Source organism: Tribolium castaneum, chromosome 9, assembly GCF_031307605.1.
Source record: "Tribolium castaneum strain GA2 chromosome 9, icTriCast1.1, whole genome shotgun sequence".
NCBI lineage: Eukaryota > Metazoa > Arthropoda > Insecta > Coleoptera > Tenebrionidae > Tribolium > Tribolium castaneum.
The window spans coordinates 6311506-6325978 of record NC_087402.1 but is presented as its reverse complement, the minus strand read 5'-3'; the positions used below and the strand labels follow the sequence as shown (position 1 = coordinate 6325978).

General features: G+C 36.8%; 5 protein-coding genes across 12 annotated transcripts in view; 2 read left to right on the top strand and 3 right to left on the bottom strand.

Annotated features, from left to right (window-relative positions):
- Positions 1-2380, bottom strand: part of LOC664485 (uncharacterized protein) — an 86743-nt gene extending 84363 nt beyond the window's left edge. For all 6 annotated transcript variants that reach the window (XM_015979012.2, XM_008194041.3, XM_015979015.2 and 3 more), the window contains exon 1: positions 2187-2380. The gene's annotated coding sequence lies outside the window, so the exon portion shown is untranslated. The remainder of the gene's footprint in view (positions 1-2186) is intronic.
- Positions 2381-2508: 128 nt separating this feature from the next.
- Positions 2509-3784, bottom strand: LOC103312697 (uncharacterized). The gene is made up of 2 exons (XM_008194037.3): positions 3272-3784; positions 2509-3221 (listed from the first exon to the last, which is right to left on the bottom strand). The coding sequence occupies exons 1-2, from the start codon at positions 3598-3600 to the stop codon at positions 2870-2872; spliced, it is 681 nt and encodes a 226-aa protein (XP_008192259.1). The 5' UTR covers positions 3601-3784; the 3' UTR covers positions 2509-2869.
- A 141-nt stretch (positions 3785-3925) lies between these two features.
- RpL10Ab (Ribosomal protein L10Ab) lies at positions 3926-5327 on the top strand. Its single transcript, XM_970465.4, has 4 exons — positions 3926-4050; positions 4169-4324; positions 4584-4905; positions 5103-5327. The coding sequence occupies exons 1-4, from the start codon at positions 4046-4048 to the stop codon at positions 5271-5273; spliced, it is 654 nt and encodes a 217-aa protein (XP_975558.1). The 5' UTR covers positions 3926-4045; the 3' UTR covers positions 5274-5327.
- A 687-nt stretch (positions 5328-6014) lies between these two features.
- On the top strand, positions 6015-11834 carry LOC664457 (receptor-type tyrosine-protein phosphatase H). 2 transcript variants are annotated; one of them, XM_064359030.1, is made up of 17 exons: positions 6019-6623; positions 7329-7583; positions 7630-7884; positions 7937-8227; positions 8281-8616; positions 8666-8986; positions 9353-9661; positions 9709-9951; positions 10008-10163; positions 10245-10356; positions 10402-10622; positions 10672-10751; positions 10798-10932; positions 10982-11256; positions 11368-11503; positions 11554-11620; positions 11669-11834. In XM_064359030.1, the coding sequence occupies exons 1-17, from the start codon at positions 6404-6406 to the stop codon at positions 11761-11763; spliced, it is 3507 nt and encodes a 1168-aa protein (XP_064215100.1). In that variant the 5' UTR covers positions 6019-6403; the 3' UTR covers positions 11764-11834. The 2 variants fall into 2 exon arrangements, with proteins under 2 accessions (XP_064215101.1, XP_064215100.1); XM_064359031.1 differs by lacking the exons at positions 11368-11503; positions 11554-11620; positions 11669-11834 and having other exon boundaries at positions 6015-6623; positions 10798-10927; positions 10982-11143.
- LOC103312696 (hypothetical protein) lies at positions 11258-14156 on the bottom strand. Of its 2 annotated transcripts, none has more exons than XR_010335496.1 (2): positions 11836-14156; positions 11258-11467 (listed from the first exon to the last, which is right to left on the bottom strand). XR_010335496.1 is itself a non-coding variant. In XM_008194034.3 (2 exons), exon 1 carries the CDS (start codon positions 12629-12631, stop codon positions 11846-11848), a length of 786 nt encoding a protein of 261 aa, XP_008192256.1. In that variant the 5' UTR covers positions 12632-12803; the 3' UTR covers positions 11258-11467; positions 11836-11845. The 2 variants fall into 2 exon arrangements, 1 of the variants encoding a protein (XP_008192256.1); XM_008194034.3 differs by having other exon boundaries at positions 11836-12803.
- Between the last annotated feature and the right edge of the window lie 317 nt (positions 14157-14473).

The following is a 14473-nucleotide window of genomic DNA, read 5'->3' as shown; positions in this document are numbered from 1 at the left end:
AGGTATTCTGTGTAGCTTTTGACGCACAATTAAAAAAAAATTATCAGTCTATAAAGTTCGGGGCTTCCCAACGCTGGTTTAAAGATTACTCTTTGCATCGCGTTTTCTTACGTGCAGGTTAAAACTTTTCGTGTTTTTTTTTTGTTAATTAATAATAACGTAAAACAATTTCTCAAAAAATTAGCTCTATTTTGAGGTAATTTTTTTTTTAATTCTTGTAATTTGCTGTTTAATTTTTAAGACAAATTACAAAAATTTAAGTTTTTCCACTTCAAAATAAAGCTAATTTTTCGAAAAATTATTTAAGCTTATTTTCCACAATCAGCTGCGCCACAAATAAATAACAATAAACACTGAAACTTTTGAAGAGCAATTCAAAGTCCACCTTCAAACAAATGTATCTTGCGAGAAAGACCAAAATTTTTATTTTTTTGTCGATATTACGACAAATGAAGTGATTCTCTACAACGCTCTGAACTCGGAATTCGCCAATTTTGAGACACCTGTATAAAATGCGATTTTTTTAAACGAATTTTTCGGAACGTCAGAGGAAATTTTTTCAGGTAGAAAAAATAGAAAAATATGTTGGCCATCACCGACATATTGATGCCTAAAGCATAAATCAGCCAATTAACTGTGATTTCATAAAGTCATCAAGGAAAAATATAGACATATAAATTATGTAATTTTTCTACTTCACTGAATCACAAGATGAAAAGCATTCAAGCAAAACTGGCTGGATTTGAATTCACTTCTTAGATAATTATGGTAATTCATGTATAATAAAAAGCAGCAGGCGATGTATGCTTCTAAGAATTTGTAATATTTTATCAAACCACGAGAATTTTATACGTAATTTAATGATAACAGAAACTTGTGGATTCGTAGGATTCCACCAGTCAACAGACAAAAATTTTACTTACTTTTTATTAGAAACTTCTATAAATCCATAAAATTCAAAACAAAAATTTTCAATTTTGAGAAAAAATGTTAACTAATAAATAATAAACCTATCAAAATTTGCTTTGTGCCACTGTTTATGAATAATAATATTAATAGTAACAAGTCTCCACTTTAAAACTCCAGAATCTATTGAAAATTTCAAGACTTGTATCTACATGTTCTCGATTTTTCAAAGAAAAATTCGGAATTTAGAAGTGATTGCACATGGATTGCACACATACTCCAGATTTGTCGATGTTTTCCATTGAAAGTCCTTGAAAATCGATTCGCAGCGTGAAATTAGTGGCAAATGTGCAAGTTTAACCATTATGGGAAATTTCAAAGTCGTTAAACGACAAGTAGAGCAATTAGCCTCAATAACTGGAGAAAAACTTTTGGAATAAGTTAAAAGGCTTTTAACTGCAATAAAAATGAAATCGACGTGACTTTTCCATTACTATTCATTCACATGAATGCAAAATAGTGCAGGAGACTTCTTAAACTTGTGACTGCATTAAGTTTAATTATCCCCCCGTTAGCCTGCGAATCCCTGCACAGGAAATTAAGCTATTTAGTAAGATTGCATTTAAATTGCTACTTTCCTATAAGGACAAATCATATGTAAATGAATGCTTGTTGTCCGGCGAATATGAAAGACGTGAGTGGCAACAGAAAAAATGCTAGAGGAGAAAAAAAGGCGTATGTATAAGGAGTCTACTGTCGTAAAGACAAATGATTGCCAAATAAAAGAAAATAAAACCAGTGAACTAGAAACGAATGGAATTAGAGATAAAGGAAAAAAGATCCGGGGAAACAAAAGGAATAAGATGTGTGAGCAAATAAATCGGGCCATTATTTAGGGAAATAGATACGTTTGCAAACGACATCCCATTTCTGTTGTAAGATAACTTTTTCCCTGTATCAAATAAATTACGTTTAAGTCAGCTGTTGAGAATTCCGACAGGCGGCTGTGACCTTTATTGTTTATCCACGATCGAGTGCACAAAGGCGTCTGTGGCCACCAAGGACAATACCGGCGTATTCATTAGCCAGCCTTAATTAAATTTAAATAAAATCCCACACTTGCAAATGTAGGTCAGATATAACCTACACCGATTCTGCGGTTACTCTGTCGCACTGGACGCGAAAATCAATCAAAGACCGGCCGACAACCCCACACTTTTTCAGAAAAACAAACATTTCCACAGCTGACTTTATAAACAATCTTTAATTACTAAACTTACCGATAATGAGCGTTTTTACGTAGAAATTAAACTCTGAAGTTGCAAATATCGTAGAAAACAGTCAACACAACACAAATATTTAACACAAACACTTTTTCACATTGTTATCAGTTTGAAAATTTGGATTTTCTTGGAAAACTTTACACCACCCTACACACTGACTTCCATGCTGATTTTCAAACTAAAATACGCGCATGCGCCAACATCAGCTGCGATGGATTCGACACTTGTTCCATACTTTCCAGGATCCATACCACGCAAAACCGACGGGTTGTTTACCTGTTATGCAACAATTTGGGCTACAACGAAAAAAAAAGCATGATTAAGAGTAATCGCTTTATTGTGGCCAATTGCACTGCCATTACAAAACACAACCAAAAAATGTTAAGAATTAACAAATCACTACAAAACTAAACTAAAAAAAGACACTTACGTCTAATACAGCAATGTATAGTAGTAAAAAAACGGTAAACGAACAAACGTGAGCAATCCTTAAATCCATTATAGGTCAATTCGTTAGATTCTTAAAAAATTATAAATTACTTAAAGCTCGATTGCAAAAAACTGGTCTGTGTAACACCACTTCGTCCATTAATTCCACCTCACGATAAAAAAATAAGGCTAGGAACGCAATATCTCAATAAAAATCATCAGTCTTTGAGAATAATCATTGGAAGAAGAACTTAAACATTATCTAGGTCCATATTGTTCATGTCGGCCTCCATGGCCATCTTATTCTGATCAGGGGCCTCTTCCTCGTTATTATTTTCATTCTCTGTGTTTTCTAAAGGAATTAACCGCCGAGGCGGCGTCCACAAGACCAGGGCTGTACAAGGTCGTTGAATTTTGGACAACAGAGACTGGGGAAGAATCGAATCGCTTTGCAATTTCCTCATCTCCTCACACATGTACAAACGCCTAGTTCTGTCCCCTTCTGTTTCCCGCGACGAAGTCGCCGTTTCGGAACTTATGTGCAAGCGAGACATGTGCTCTGCCATCTTCTCCTCTGTGATATGTTGCTTGCAAGGCTGTAACCTGCACCAAATTGTTACAAACCGTTCAAATTAATCCCACATTTTACTTACGGTGGCGACTCCGTTTTTCTCTTGCAGCGCACTGAAGGTAGGGAATGGTGTGCCAGTACATTATTTTCGATTGGAGGGCTGGAAGGAAACGGGAACTGAGCCGGATGTGGGGTCTGGGATGCACAAAACGAGAAATGTCCTATACTTGAAGGTAGCTGTTGGTAACTTAACGACGGGTTAAACTGTCCCTGGGGGATAACTGGGGCTGCCGAAGGCTCGAATGGGATGCGACTCCAATCGATGGGCTGCACGTTGAGGGAAGGGTACGGTTCAAAACCGAAAACTGACGGACGGTTTTCTTGGTTAGGGTCTCCTGTCATGTTATTCATACATGCAACCACTAACTGGGCACTTATGCGAAAAAAACCGGCACTGGATTGAAAATACACAAAAACACTTCGAATAATTGTTTATTTTTTGTTTGAAGTGACCACAAAGCTCCTGAGTCGACGCAACTTCTAATCAGCTGTTTGACACTTGACTGCGAGCGGTCGGTTAGAGAAATTTCTGGAATTGTCCCGACTTTTGGTTTGAGACCCAAATAAATAAACTCTTTCAAGACACACAAAAATATTGTTAATACATTTTTCGTCAACACTACCGAAGGACTATACCCTAAGTTGTCGGAAGTTAGTTTTTTGTCCACAATTAATTAAATAACTTCCACAAATCTAGGGGATTTGGTGAACGATTGGCACCTCAAACTAGATAAGTGCGGTTGCAACACTGTCTCTTTCTCATTTGTGCGTGCACGTTGACTAGAACTGGTCAAAAATGTCGTAAGTAAAATTTAATTTTTTTGCTGTAATCTTTACATTTTTTAACGTTTTGTTGCGTAAATTATAATTAACCATCACCGTTTGATTACGATTTGAACGTATTTTTAATTTTTGTCAGGTCGAAGGTATCTCGTGATACTTTATACGAGTGCGTGAATGGCGTTTTGGAGCACTCCAAGCAGAAGAAGCGCAATTTCCTCGAAACGGTGGAGCTTCAGATCGGTCTGAAGAACTATGACCCCCAAAAAGACAAGCGTTTCAGTGGCACCGTCAAGTATGTACACCTGAATGAACTGTTTGTAAATTAATTCATTTATGCTATAAACGGTTCATAGATCAGGGAGCTGGGGTTATCCCTGGCGGACCTGTACCCAGGGTCTTAAAATAACTGGGTAGATTTTGTCTTTTTGGACATTATCGCTCAAAAATTTAGGTTGAGTTTGTGGTGAGTCAATCACTTGCAATGGATCATTTCTGAAACTTAGACCTGGAAGTAAGTAGTAAGTACTAATTGTGTTTGTTTTGCCCCCTAGATTGAAGCACATCCCGCGCCCCAAAATGCAGGTGTGCATGTTGGGCGACCAGCAGCATTGTGACGAAGCTAAAGCTAACAATGTTCCATACATGGATGTTGAAGCTTTGAAGAAGCTCAACAAAAATAAGAAACTCGTGAAAAAACTAGCTAAAAAATACGATGCATTTTTGGCATCTGAGGCCCTCATCAAACAAATCCCACGTTTGTTGGGTCCAGGTCTTAACAAGGCTGGTAAATTCCCTGGATTGTTGTCCCATCAAGAATCAATGACCCAGAAGATCGACGAGGTCAAAGCCACGATCAAATTCCAGATGAAAAAGGTAAAAAAAATTGCAAGCGTTGCATCATTAAGCCAACAAATTAACACACTTTATTGTCTTTTTGTATGGAATAATGGTGCGAAATCAAGTGCAATTATAACTACCACTTTTACACGTGTAACTGTGGCTTTAAAATTGCAAACATTTGTTTATTTTGCGTTTTTTGTGAATTTGTGTTATTGTTTTTTTTCTTACAGGTTTTGTGTTTGTCTGTTGCGGTTGGTCATGTTGACATGACGTCTGATGAACTCGTCCAAAACGTTCATCTCGCTATCAATTTCTTGGTGTCCTTGTTGAAGAAACATTGGCAAAATGTTAGGTCGCTACACGTCAAATCATCAATGGGGCCACCACAAAGATTGTATTAATTTTTGTAATGACATCGATGAAAAATAAAAAAACCTAACAAAAAAGTTGTTTTATTTCGTTCTAAAACGAATTTGTCGCTTCAGAGTTTTTACCGTTGCCGGTAGAAACATGATCTCGCGGACATCAAATTTTTCTTTTATCTTTAAGTTTATTCGTAATGCCTTGAAAAACACGGGAGAAGCGCAAAAAAGTACACAGCTCTACATTTTTCCAAACAAATTTTTTTTGGGTGCAGAAAGTTCTGCGATTTTGTATCTCGATTCGTCTCCTACGTTAAACGTTACAGGTGTATAATTGGTTGTATAAAGCATTTTTATTTAAATATAATAATTCTTGATCAATTATAATCATTATTTTCATAAGAATTGGTACGAAAAATTGATTAAAAAGAAATCACTGTGTAGTCAATTATTACAATACAATTATTGTTAGTCAATGGTGAAGTAAAAACAAATAATAAATCTCAATTTACGACATAATAAAAATATTTTATGTTGCTATTTTGCTTGTAGTGTACCTGCCTAGAATTATAAATAATATAATGTGGTGTTCCTACCACAAAGTCGAAAAGTGGTACTATTTTAATTTATTAAATTAGTGTTAAATAATTTTTTTCTCGGCCAGTCTTCCTGGTCCATTATGATAAAAGCCGATAACTCGAAAACCCGGGGGAAATAACGAAAACAGAGATTATGTACAATTTTCTATAAATAGCGCGCATATATCTCTAAGGGAGCTTATCGTCCCGCAGTGCCTTAAACAGCCGTAGTCTTCCACACGTTTCCCAAATAGCGCTTAATTAACGTCATGTACTTAATAAAATATTCGCTGGTTGTCAGTTCAGAGATAATAGCAAATATCGAAGTTTTATCATTTTCGGTAAGCCCGCAAATTGTGTTTGCTTAGTGCTCCATAATCCAATTGTTCATCAAACGCAATCTTGCTATCTCAAAAAGTTATAAATTTCGAGTACCTGCGTAACAAATCGAGAGTGTTTAGGAAAATGTTAACTCTATAAAATTTATTCATTACTCATACGTGTGGTGCTGAACGGTCGTGTTGATAAAGGCATCCTGTTTAACACTGCGAATATATATTTAAGCTGATGTGACAGAAAATTGAATAAAAAATGAACGTGGTGTGGGTTCTGGTGCTTCTAGTGCCGAGTGTTTTCGCAAAATTGACAAACATCGAGACGCAAACTGGCCAAAACCACGAAACGAACGAAATTGAAGATGTTTTTGTGAAGCAAGAAACAACTTCAGGGCCTGAAAATGAAGCTTCAACTACTGAAATATATTCAACTACTACAGAGCCTACATTTTTTTCAAAAACGGCTTGCGCTAACAGTAAGTCGGTCATGTATTTTGCAAAATATGTTATCAGAAGCTTTGCGATCCCGAATACTGATAAAATTAAGAACCCCTCAATAAGTATCACGATAACAATAATTCTCAGACAGACAAACAAAAATTTAAATTTCCCTTAGCTATCATTTTTGCGTAGCATATTTGCATGTACCCAAGTAACTTAAAAGTATATATTGCTTTTAAAGTCACCTACCTACACTATCACAAATCCTTTCGCAACCATTTAATGTGCATCAAGTACAGTTTTATTTTTTTATCTGACATTATGAGATTACCTTTACTTAGCAAAGATAAAAAGATCAAAACTGACCCATTGTATGTAAAATTATGATTTTTCCTGGAAGCATCATCGACTATACGACCAAATTCTTTGGGATTTTGAAAACTTATAACTCCTGATCAGTTTAAAATTAATTACTAGAAGTGTTTCTCTTTTTGTTATCCTGTTATAAAAAAGCGAATCATAAGTCATAGATGATGAGTATTGTGAGGAAAAGGGAAACAACCATTGTGATAAAAATAAAATAAATCATTACTTGTCTGACCGTCTCATCCACAATGAGGAGATAATTTCCACTCCCTTTCGTATACGTCATTAAAGTAAACAGGAAAAATAATTTCCAAATTTTGTAAATTATTCTAGATGAATAAAAAAACATTTCACCAATAGATGCGCTTTTTCAGCTTCTGAGGTTAACAATATAAGCATCAGCTCAACTACTTCCGAAATATCACTAAAATGGGAACCCCCGGAAAACACGGACTGTTTCGACAAATACATTATTTACCTCAATAATGAAATTCACAATGAAACGACTGAAACCGAGTATACAATAACAAATTTACAATCTTGTACTGAATACACTGTCGGTATTGCAACCTCTAATAACAATATCCCGGGAAGTACACAGGAACAAAGTGTCACAACAGAAGCACACAGTAAGTATCTCAGAAAAGTGTACAGTGTGAGAATTAAAATTTCTAGTTCCTGTGGTTAATTTTACACAAATCAATGCCTCAAGTTTTGAAGTGTTTCTACAATGGGATCCCCCCGAAAACACACAGTGTGTCGACAAATACGTAATTTACCTCGACAGTGATTTTTACGAAACCACCGAAAGTAATTACACTATCGCTAATTTAACAGCTTGTAATGAATACAAAGTTGCAATTGCGGCTTCGAAGAATGACAACGTGGGACAATTTACAAACGATAGTTTTAAGACAATTGCTCCCAATCGTACGTTAATACAAAAAATAATAATAAAATAAAAACTATATTTTTTATGAAGCGTTCGGTTACGGAGTTGAGGACTTGAAAGTTGAGCAAGTCACCGATTACGTTTTAAATCTGACATGGAATGCACCAGATGAAAAGGTCGTGCAATGTGTAACCGCTTACGATATACTTTGGTGGCCTGCCGGCAGTACGGGCAAAACCAAAGAGAGTAAAACCAACGAAACGTATTTAGAATTATCGCCAGTTGTTGGTTGTATGAAATATGAAATAAATGTGAAGCCCTTAATTGGAGAAACCCAACAAGGAAATGTCCAAGCGGCGGAATTTCAAGCTCAAGCCTATCGTACGTATTTTTTTTTTCTTAAAAAAATGATAAAAATCAGTATTGATTTTTAGCAAACAATCCTCCAAATATTGTCATCGGCTCATTATCAAGCACCAAAACACAAATAAGCCTAACTTGGGAAACCGACGATAAATCGAAGAATATGTGCAATGTGAGTGCAATTGTGGTAAATTGTGTTGCACCAGAAGATTCAAACAGAAATAGTTCCTGGATAATCTGGGAGGCACAAAGTGTGAGAGAAGTGACCGAACAAACCGCCAATAACCGATACTCAATGACAATCGAGAATTTGTCACCTTTTACGAACTATTCATGTTCGGGAGTTGTCACAAACACTGGCGGAAATTCGTCTGAAACCCCGTTTGAAGCTACGACCGATGAAGACGGTATTTTTTTTAATTTGTATTTTTTTTTCAATAAATGAATCAATTACAGTTCCTTCCGCTCCACAGTCACTCACAATTAAAGATGTGGGGCCCCAAAAATTCACAATCGAATGGACACAACCCGAACAAATCCCCGGAATTATGACTTCGTATGGTTTGAAAATCATTAGTGTCGGACCTCTTGACCGGAATGTGAATAAAGACTGTGCGAACAATGCCACTGATCACTTTTTTGACCTCGATGCTGAAGATACTAGTCTTGTTTTTGAGGAAGCTTTGCCGTATTTTAAATACAGTGTGTCTGTCTATGGAGTCGATGGGGCCGGAAATGGGACAGAAGCGAATGCAGACGCGAGCACAACAGCCACAAGTAGGTCAAAAAATCGGCAAAAATTATTTAGGTTCCGATTGTAGTGATGAATATTTGATAATTTCATTTTAAAGGTCAAAAGACACAATTCCGATTTTAGATGTTTTTTACGCTAAATGTTCGAATTAATAAAAACTTTGCAGTAAAATTACACCAGGCACTGAAAATGCATTTAAAATTCAGAATTATAATCTTGGAAAAAGAATTTCGAGCTTAGAGCTCGAAATTCCGAAAATAAAACTCAGAATTTTAATTCCGTAGGTACACAATTTCATCATTAAAAGTATCTAGAATTATTTAAAATAAAAAAACCTACGCAAAACCCGATAATTTTCTTAACTGAGTGAGACAATCACCAATTTTTAGAGCCGGATCAAGTTGAAAACGCGGAAACTTTACCACCGGAATATTCCCAAAACGAAACTTACTCCGGCTCTGTGATCGTCAAATTCGACCCTCCATGCAACACAAACGGACCTTTCAAACATTATGAAATAAATTATATCGGACAGAGAGAAGGTTTCAGTCCTGAAAACCAAACACTTGAAACCACTGAAACAAACGCAACAATTCCACTAAAACCTGAACGCGAATATTCGATTGAAATTAAAGTTGTGACTGAAAATTTTACTTCAGGCCCGGTTTCAGTGCCGGCGTTTCAGTCGCAAGCTGGTGGTATGTTTCCAAATAAAAAAAATTGTGCACCAAAATAATAATTGTAGTACCTGTGGTTAACAAAAATGTGGACTTGAAAGCACCAACTCCTGAAGAAGAAAAGGCACAATTCGCGTTCAAAAAAGAAAATTTTGATAACATAAACGGCGAGATTATTGCTTATTGTTTGATACTTTTGACGGAATCACAAGAAGGGGGTTACGGTTTTTGGGACGGGACAAACGAAACATGGCCTCCGGTACCCAAAAATGGCACTCAATTAACACCAAACTTCTGGAACCCTTTCAAAGGTAGGTGATCATTTTTATTATTTTTTTCAAAATTTGCAAAAATCGTACGATTTCAGACGGAGTGAGCTCGGCTAATTTCACAATTGGCGATGGTGGTTGTGGTGCCAACTATTGCAACAAAATCCTAAATGACGACACAAAATATTGGTTGATTGTGCGAGCCCTAACAAGAGCGGGTTTTAAGGACAGTTCATTATTACCTTTTAAAACAGGTAATGTAAACGGTGTTATCACACTATCTTATCTCGTATGCAGGAAAATTGGATTTTTACAATACACCATTTCAATTCCAGATGTGATGGAAGAATTGAATTTGCCCCTAATTCTGGGCTTAACATTCGGTCTCTTACTTTTAGTACTTTTGATAATTTTCTTGATAATTTTGTGGCGACGCAGTCGGAAAAGGTAGGACACTTGATTGGTAAATAAGCGTGTTAAAATAAATTTCAGTCAGCCACCGGAAGAAATAAAACGAGTTTCAACAACAAGCCCTGAACCCATCCCCTGCCAAAAATTCGTCACTTTTTACGCTAATCTCAAAACGACTCCACACATCCTCAAGCAACAATTCACCGACTTGGACTTGCAAAGTAAAAAAGTGGCGGCGCAAATTTCCTACGCCACTCTCGCCGAAAACCGGCGGAAAAACAGATACACGAATATTCTGCCTTGTATGTCGTAAAAACCACATGAAACGGTTATTCTCACTCTGTTTTTCAGTCGACGAAACACGTGTTAAATTAAATATAGACGAAGACGATGAAATTAGCTCGGATTACATCAACGCCTCGTACATAAAGGTTTAACGATACAACATTTCCAACGGTTTTTACTTGTTATTTGTAGGGTTATTCGGGTAAAATGGAATACATCGCCACTCAGGGCCCCCTAGAATCCACAACCCGCGATTTCTGGAAAATGGTCTTACAGGAAAACGTTTCAATAATCGTGATGGTGTCACAATTCGTCGAACAAAGTAAAGTCAGTGTTTTTCACACTTAATTATTTGAAATTACCGTAAAAATTGTAGGAGAAATGTTACCATTATTTCCCCAGTAATCACGAAAGCGTCATGTTTGGGGAATCACTGGAAGTTAAGTGTTGTACTGAACTGCATTTCGGGACTTATTGTATGCGAACTTTGCAAGTGCGAAAGGGCACAGAGCAGCGACATGTCATTCACATGCAATTTCTGGAATGGCCTGACTTTGGCGTTCCGTTAGGAACCGACAACATGTTACAATTTTGCCGACAGTTGCGGGAAAAAGCAAATAGTGAAGGAGGTCTAATTGTGGTGCATTGCAGGTAATTATGAAAGTTTTATTGTGTAAAAAATTGTATAAAAATACCGGAATAACTCCAGTTTTGGCACTAAGAAGGGCTAAAATGAATTAAAAATAATACTTATGTTCACAGCGCTGGCGTTGGTAGGACTGGGACGTTGATAGCTCTAGACATACTTCTTCAGACCATTGATGATCACAGAGACATTAATATTTATAAGACTGTTCTTGACCTAAGAAAACAAAGAGCAAACATGGTACAAACCGAAGTAAGCAATTGTTTGGAAAAAAAACACGAAATCTTAATACAATTTTCCAGAAACAATACGTATTCATCCACACTTGTGTGAACGACTATTTGGAAACACCCATAATTCAATCAAACGGTAATCAAAAAAATAATCAAGACCAATACTCATCTAACAATTTTTTAGACTCGTCACAAGAGCGAATATATGAAAACATGGACGTGTTGAAATATTCCCTGAAGAAAAATCTAATTGAGACTGAGGTCGAAAGCGCCTTATAGCCAATTTTAATTCAATTGTACTTAACTATTTTATAGGAAAGCTGTGATCTGTAAATAAATAATTTTTTATACCTGATTTTTCCTACTCCTGTTTCATCATGGCATGGTGGGTTGGGTGCATCCAGTTGACATTCGGGGGCGGCATTGGGTGTGGGGGCGGCATTCTGTGGTTGAGCATCATGGGCATGTTATGGTGCGGTAGGTGCATCATGTGATTATCATGTTGGGGCATTTGGATCATTATGTGGTTGTTGATTGGGGGCGGTTGCGGGGGCGGGTTCTGAGGTATTGGGTTAACTGGCTGGCAGTACTGTTGCGGTGGTTTCACAATTTTTTTGGCCTTATTGTTGCCCAAATTCTCCTTCTTTGGGTCCTTCTTGACTGGCGGTGTTTTCTCAACTAGCACCGCCTTGTTCCCGTTTTTCTCGTAACAGAACCCCATATCAAACAGCAGTCTTCGCAGCGTCATTAACGAAAAGTTCGGTAACTGGGGGTCCCCATTCACGTGTTTCAAAATCGTGTTAAGTGATGGCACTACATTTTTGTATTTTAATTCGTAGATTATGTTTCTGATAGCTTGTCGGACCGTGTTGTCGTATTTGATGTCTCGGCTGTTTATGTTGATGTTTCGCCTGATTTTTGTGGTTGATGGCACTTTGAAACCCTCGGCACTTGCCTCCTCTTTGCGGAATTGGAAGATGCTTTTTTCGCTACATCCGGTGGCTTTTGCGGTGCGGCGGACGATGTCCGTGACACATTTATCGGGGAATTGGATTCGGAAATATTTGAACACGTTTAAAATGATTGTCTTTTCTTTGCAGGAGTAGGACATTCCCTGTTTCATTTTCTTGATCTCGAGTTGGGCCATTTTCACGCACTATCACGTATTCAGAAGAACAATCCACATGTTATTAATTAAAAGGCAATAATAATAAACACACGGTTTGAATTTTACACATTTTTCTTTAGATTGTTGTGATGAACAAACCGGTTGACAACATGTGTTAGTTTCAAATTCGGAAAGTCCAACAACCCGAAACTTAATCCGTCCGAATTCGACAGTTGTATACTTGGTTGCATAACGAAGAAAAATTTACGAAATATCAAATAAAAAGACAAATCATCAATATTTGTGTTTATTTCTGTATAAAACATTACAAAATATCATAACAAATCTATAATTTACATACAATTTTGAAATTGACTGTAAAAACCTATCAAAACACTCAACTCTCTCTGGGGGAATCTTCAGTTTTAATTTCTAATTCTGTCTTTATAGCCACGTCTTCAGTTTCATAAATACAGTTTTCGTCCAAGATTGATTCTTCAATCTTTATTTCACTTTCTAATGGTGTATCAGTCTCATTTGGAACGTCTATACCATTTTCCGTACTGGCACTTTGTGATTCAATTTGAGAATAAATACGTTCAAGCCGCTTCGACCGCCGTTTCTTTTTTACCACAGGAGGAGATACTGCAAGCGGATCACCACTGTCCACATGCACAAAACCTCCAACCGTCTCATTTGGAACATTTTCCATAATTTCAATTTTATTATTATCATTTTGTGCTTCAGTTTGAGGATAGATACGTTCAACCCGTTTCGACCGCCGTTTCTTTTTCAATACAGGAGATGTTGCACTGTTCTCATCCACAGCCCCATTTTCCATACCGTCAGTTTTCGTGTTATCGTCACTTTCTGATTCAATTTGAGGCTTAATACGGTTAACTCGCTTCCGTTTTACACGACCAGGTGTTGGCAGATCATCACTGTGCACATACACAGAACCATCATGCACATAACCCATATCCGCCAGTGCAATTTTCAAAGCGTTTAAAGAAAGCTTTGGGAAATACGGATTTACTTCTAGTAATTTTAAAATCATCTTTGCTGAAATTCTATGATTATTTTTGGTTTTCAGTACAAAAATAATTTTTCTTATGGCTTCTTTCACTGTTTCGTCATACCAATACCCCACATTTCTGCCACTAGTACACGCTCTGAAACCGTGTCTCATAGCTTCCTCCTCACGAAATTGCACAACATTTTCAACACTGCACCCTGTAGCTTTAGAAGTGAGTTCCGCAATTTCACTAGCCGTTTTGTCCAGATTTTGGGCACAAAGGTATTTAAACACGTTCAAAATGATCGTTTGTTCTTTGGTAGAATATGCCGTTCCAGGCTCGAATTTTGTGATCCTCACTTTATCCATTGCGAGAATCCACACACTTTTTATTATACCACATCTCAGTTACGCTAATTATTATTATTTTGGGGTCTTTATAACCAATATAAACAAATAACTTTGACAGTGTTGTTGACATAACATTTGACTTTGACATTTCCTAATCGGAAAATGTGGGTTGCATACGACCGTTTGTTGGACCGAAAAATATTTAACACAAAACAACTGTTGCAAAAATAAATTATAATATATGAACTACGGAGGACTATAACTTGGGAGACGAAACGAGATAGAAAATCGCAGAATTTTCCGAACCCTCTAAACCCAAAAAATAGTACGACACAGTAAAAATGAGGGCGCTTCGAAGGCGCCAAATCGTTTTAAATCAATTTAAACACAAGCAATTCACTAATTACTTGGAAAAAATGCAAAAATGTTGAGCATTGCACTCTTAACAGACCGAAAAAAACTGATGACTAAATGACGCTTCGTCCAATATTTTTCAGAAATTATGTTTATAATAA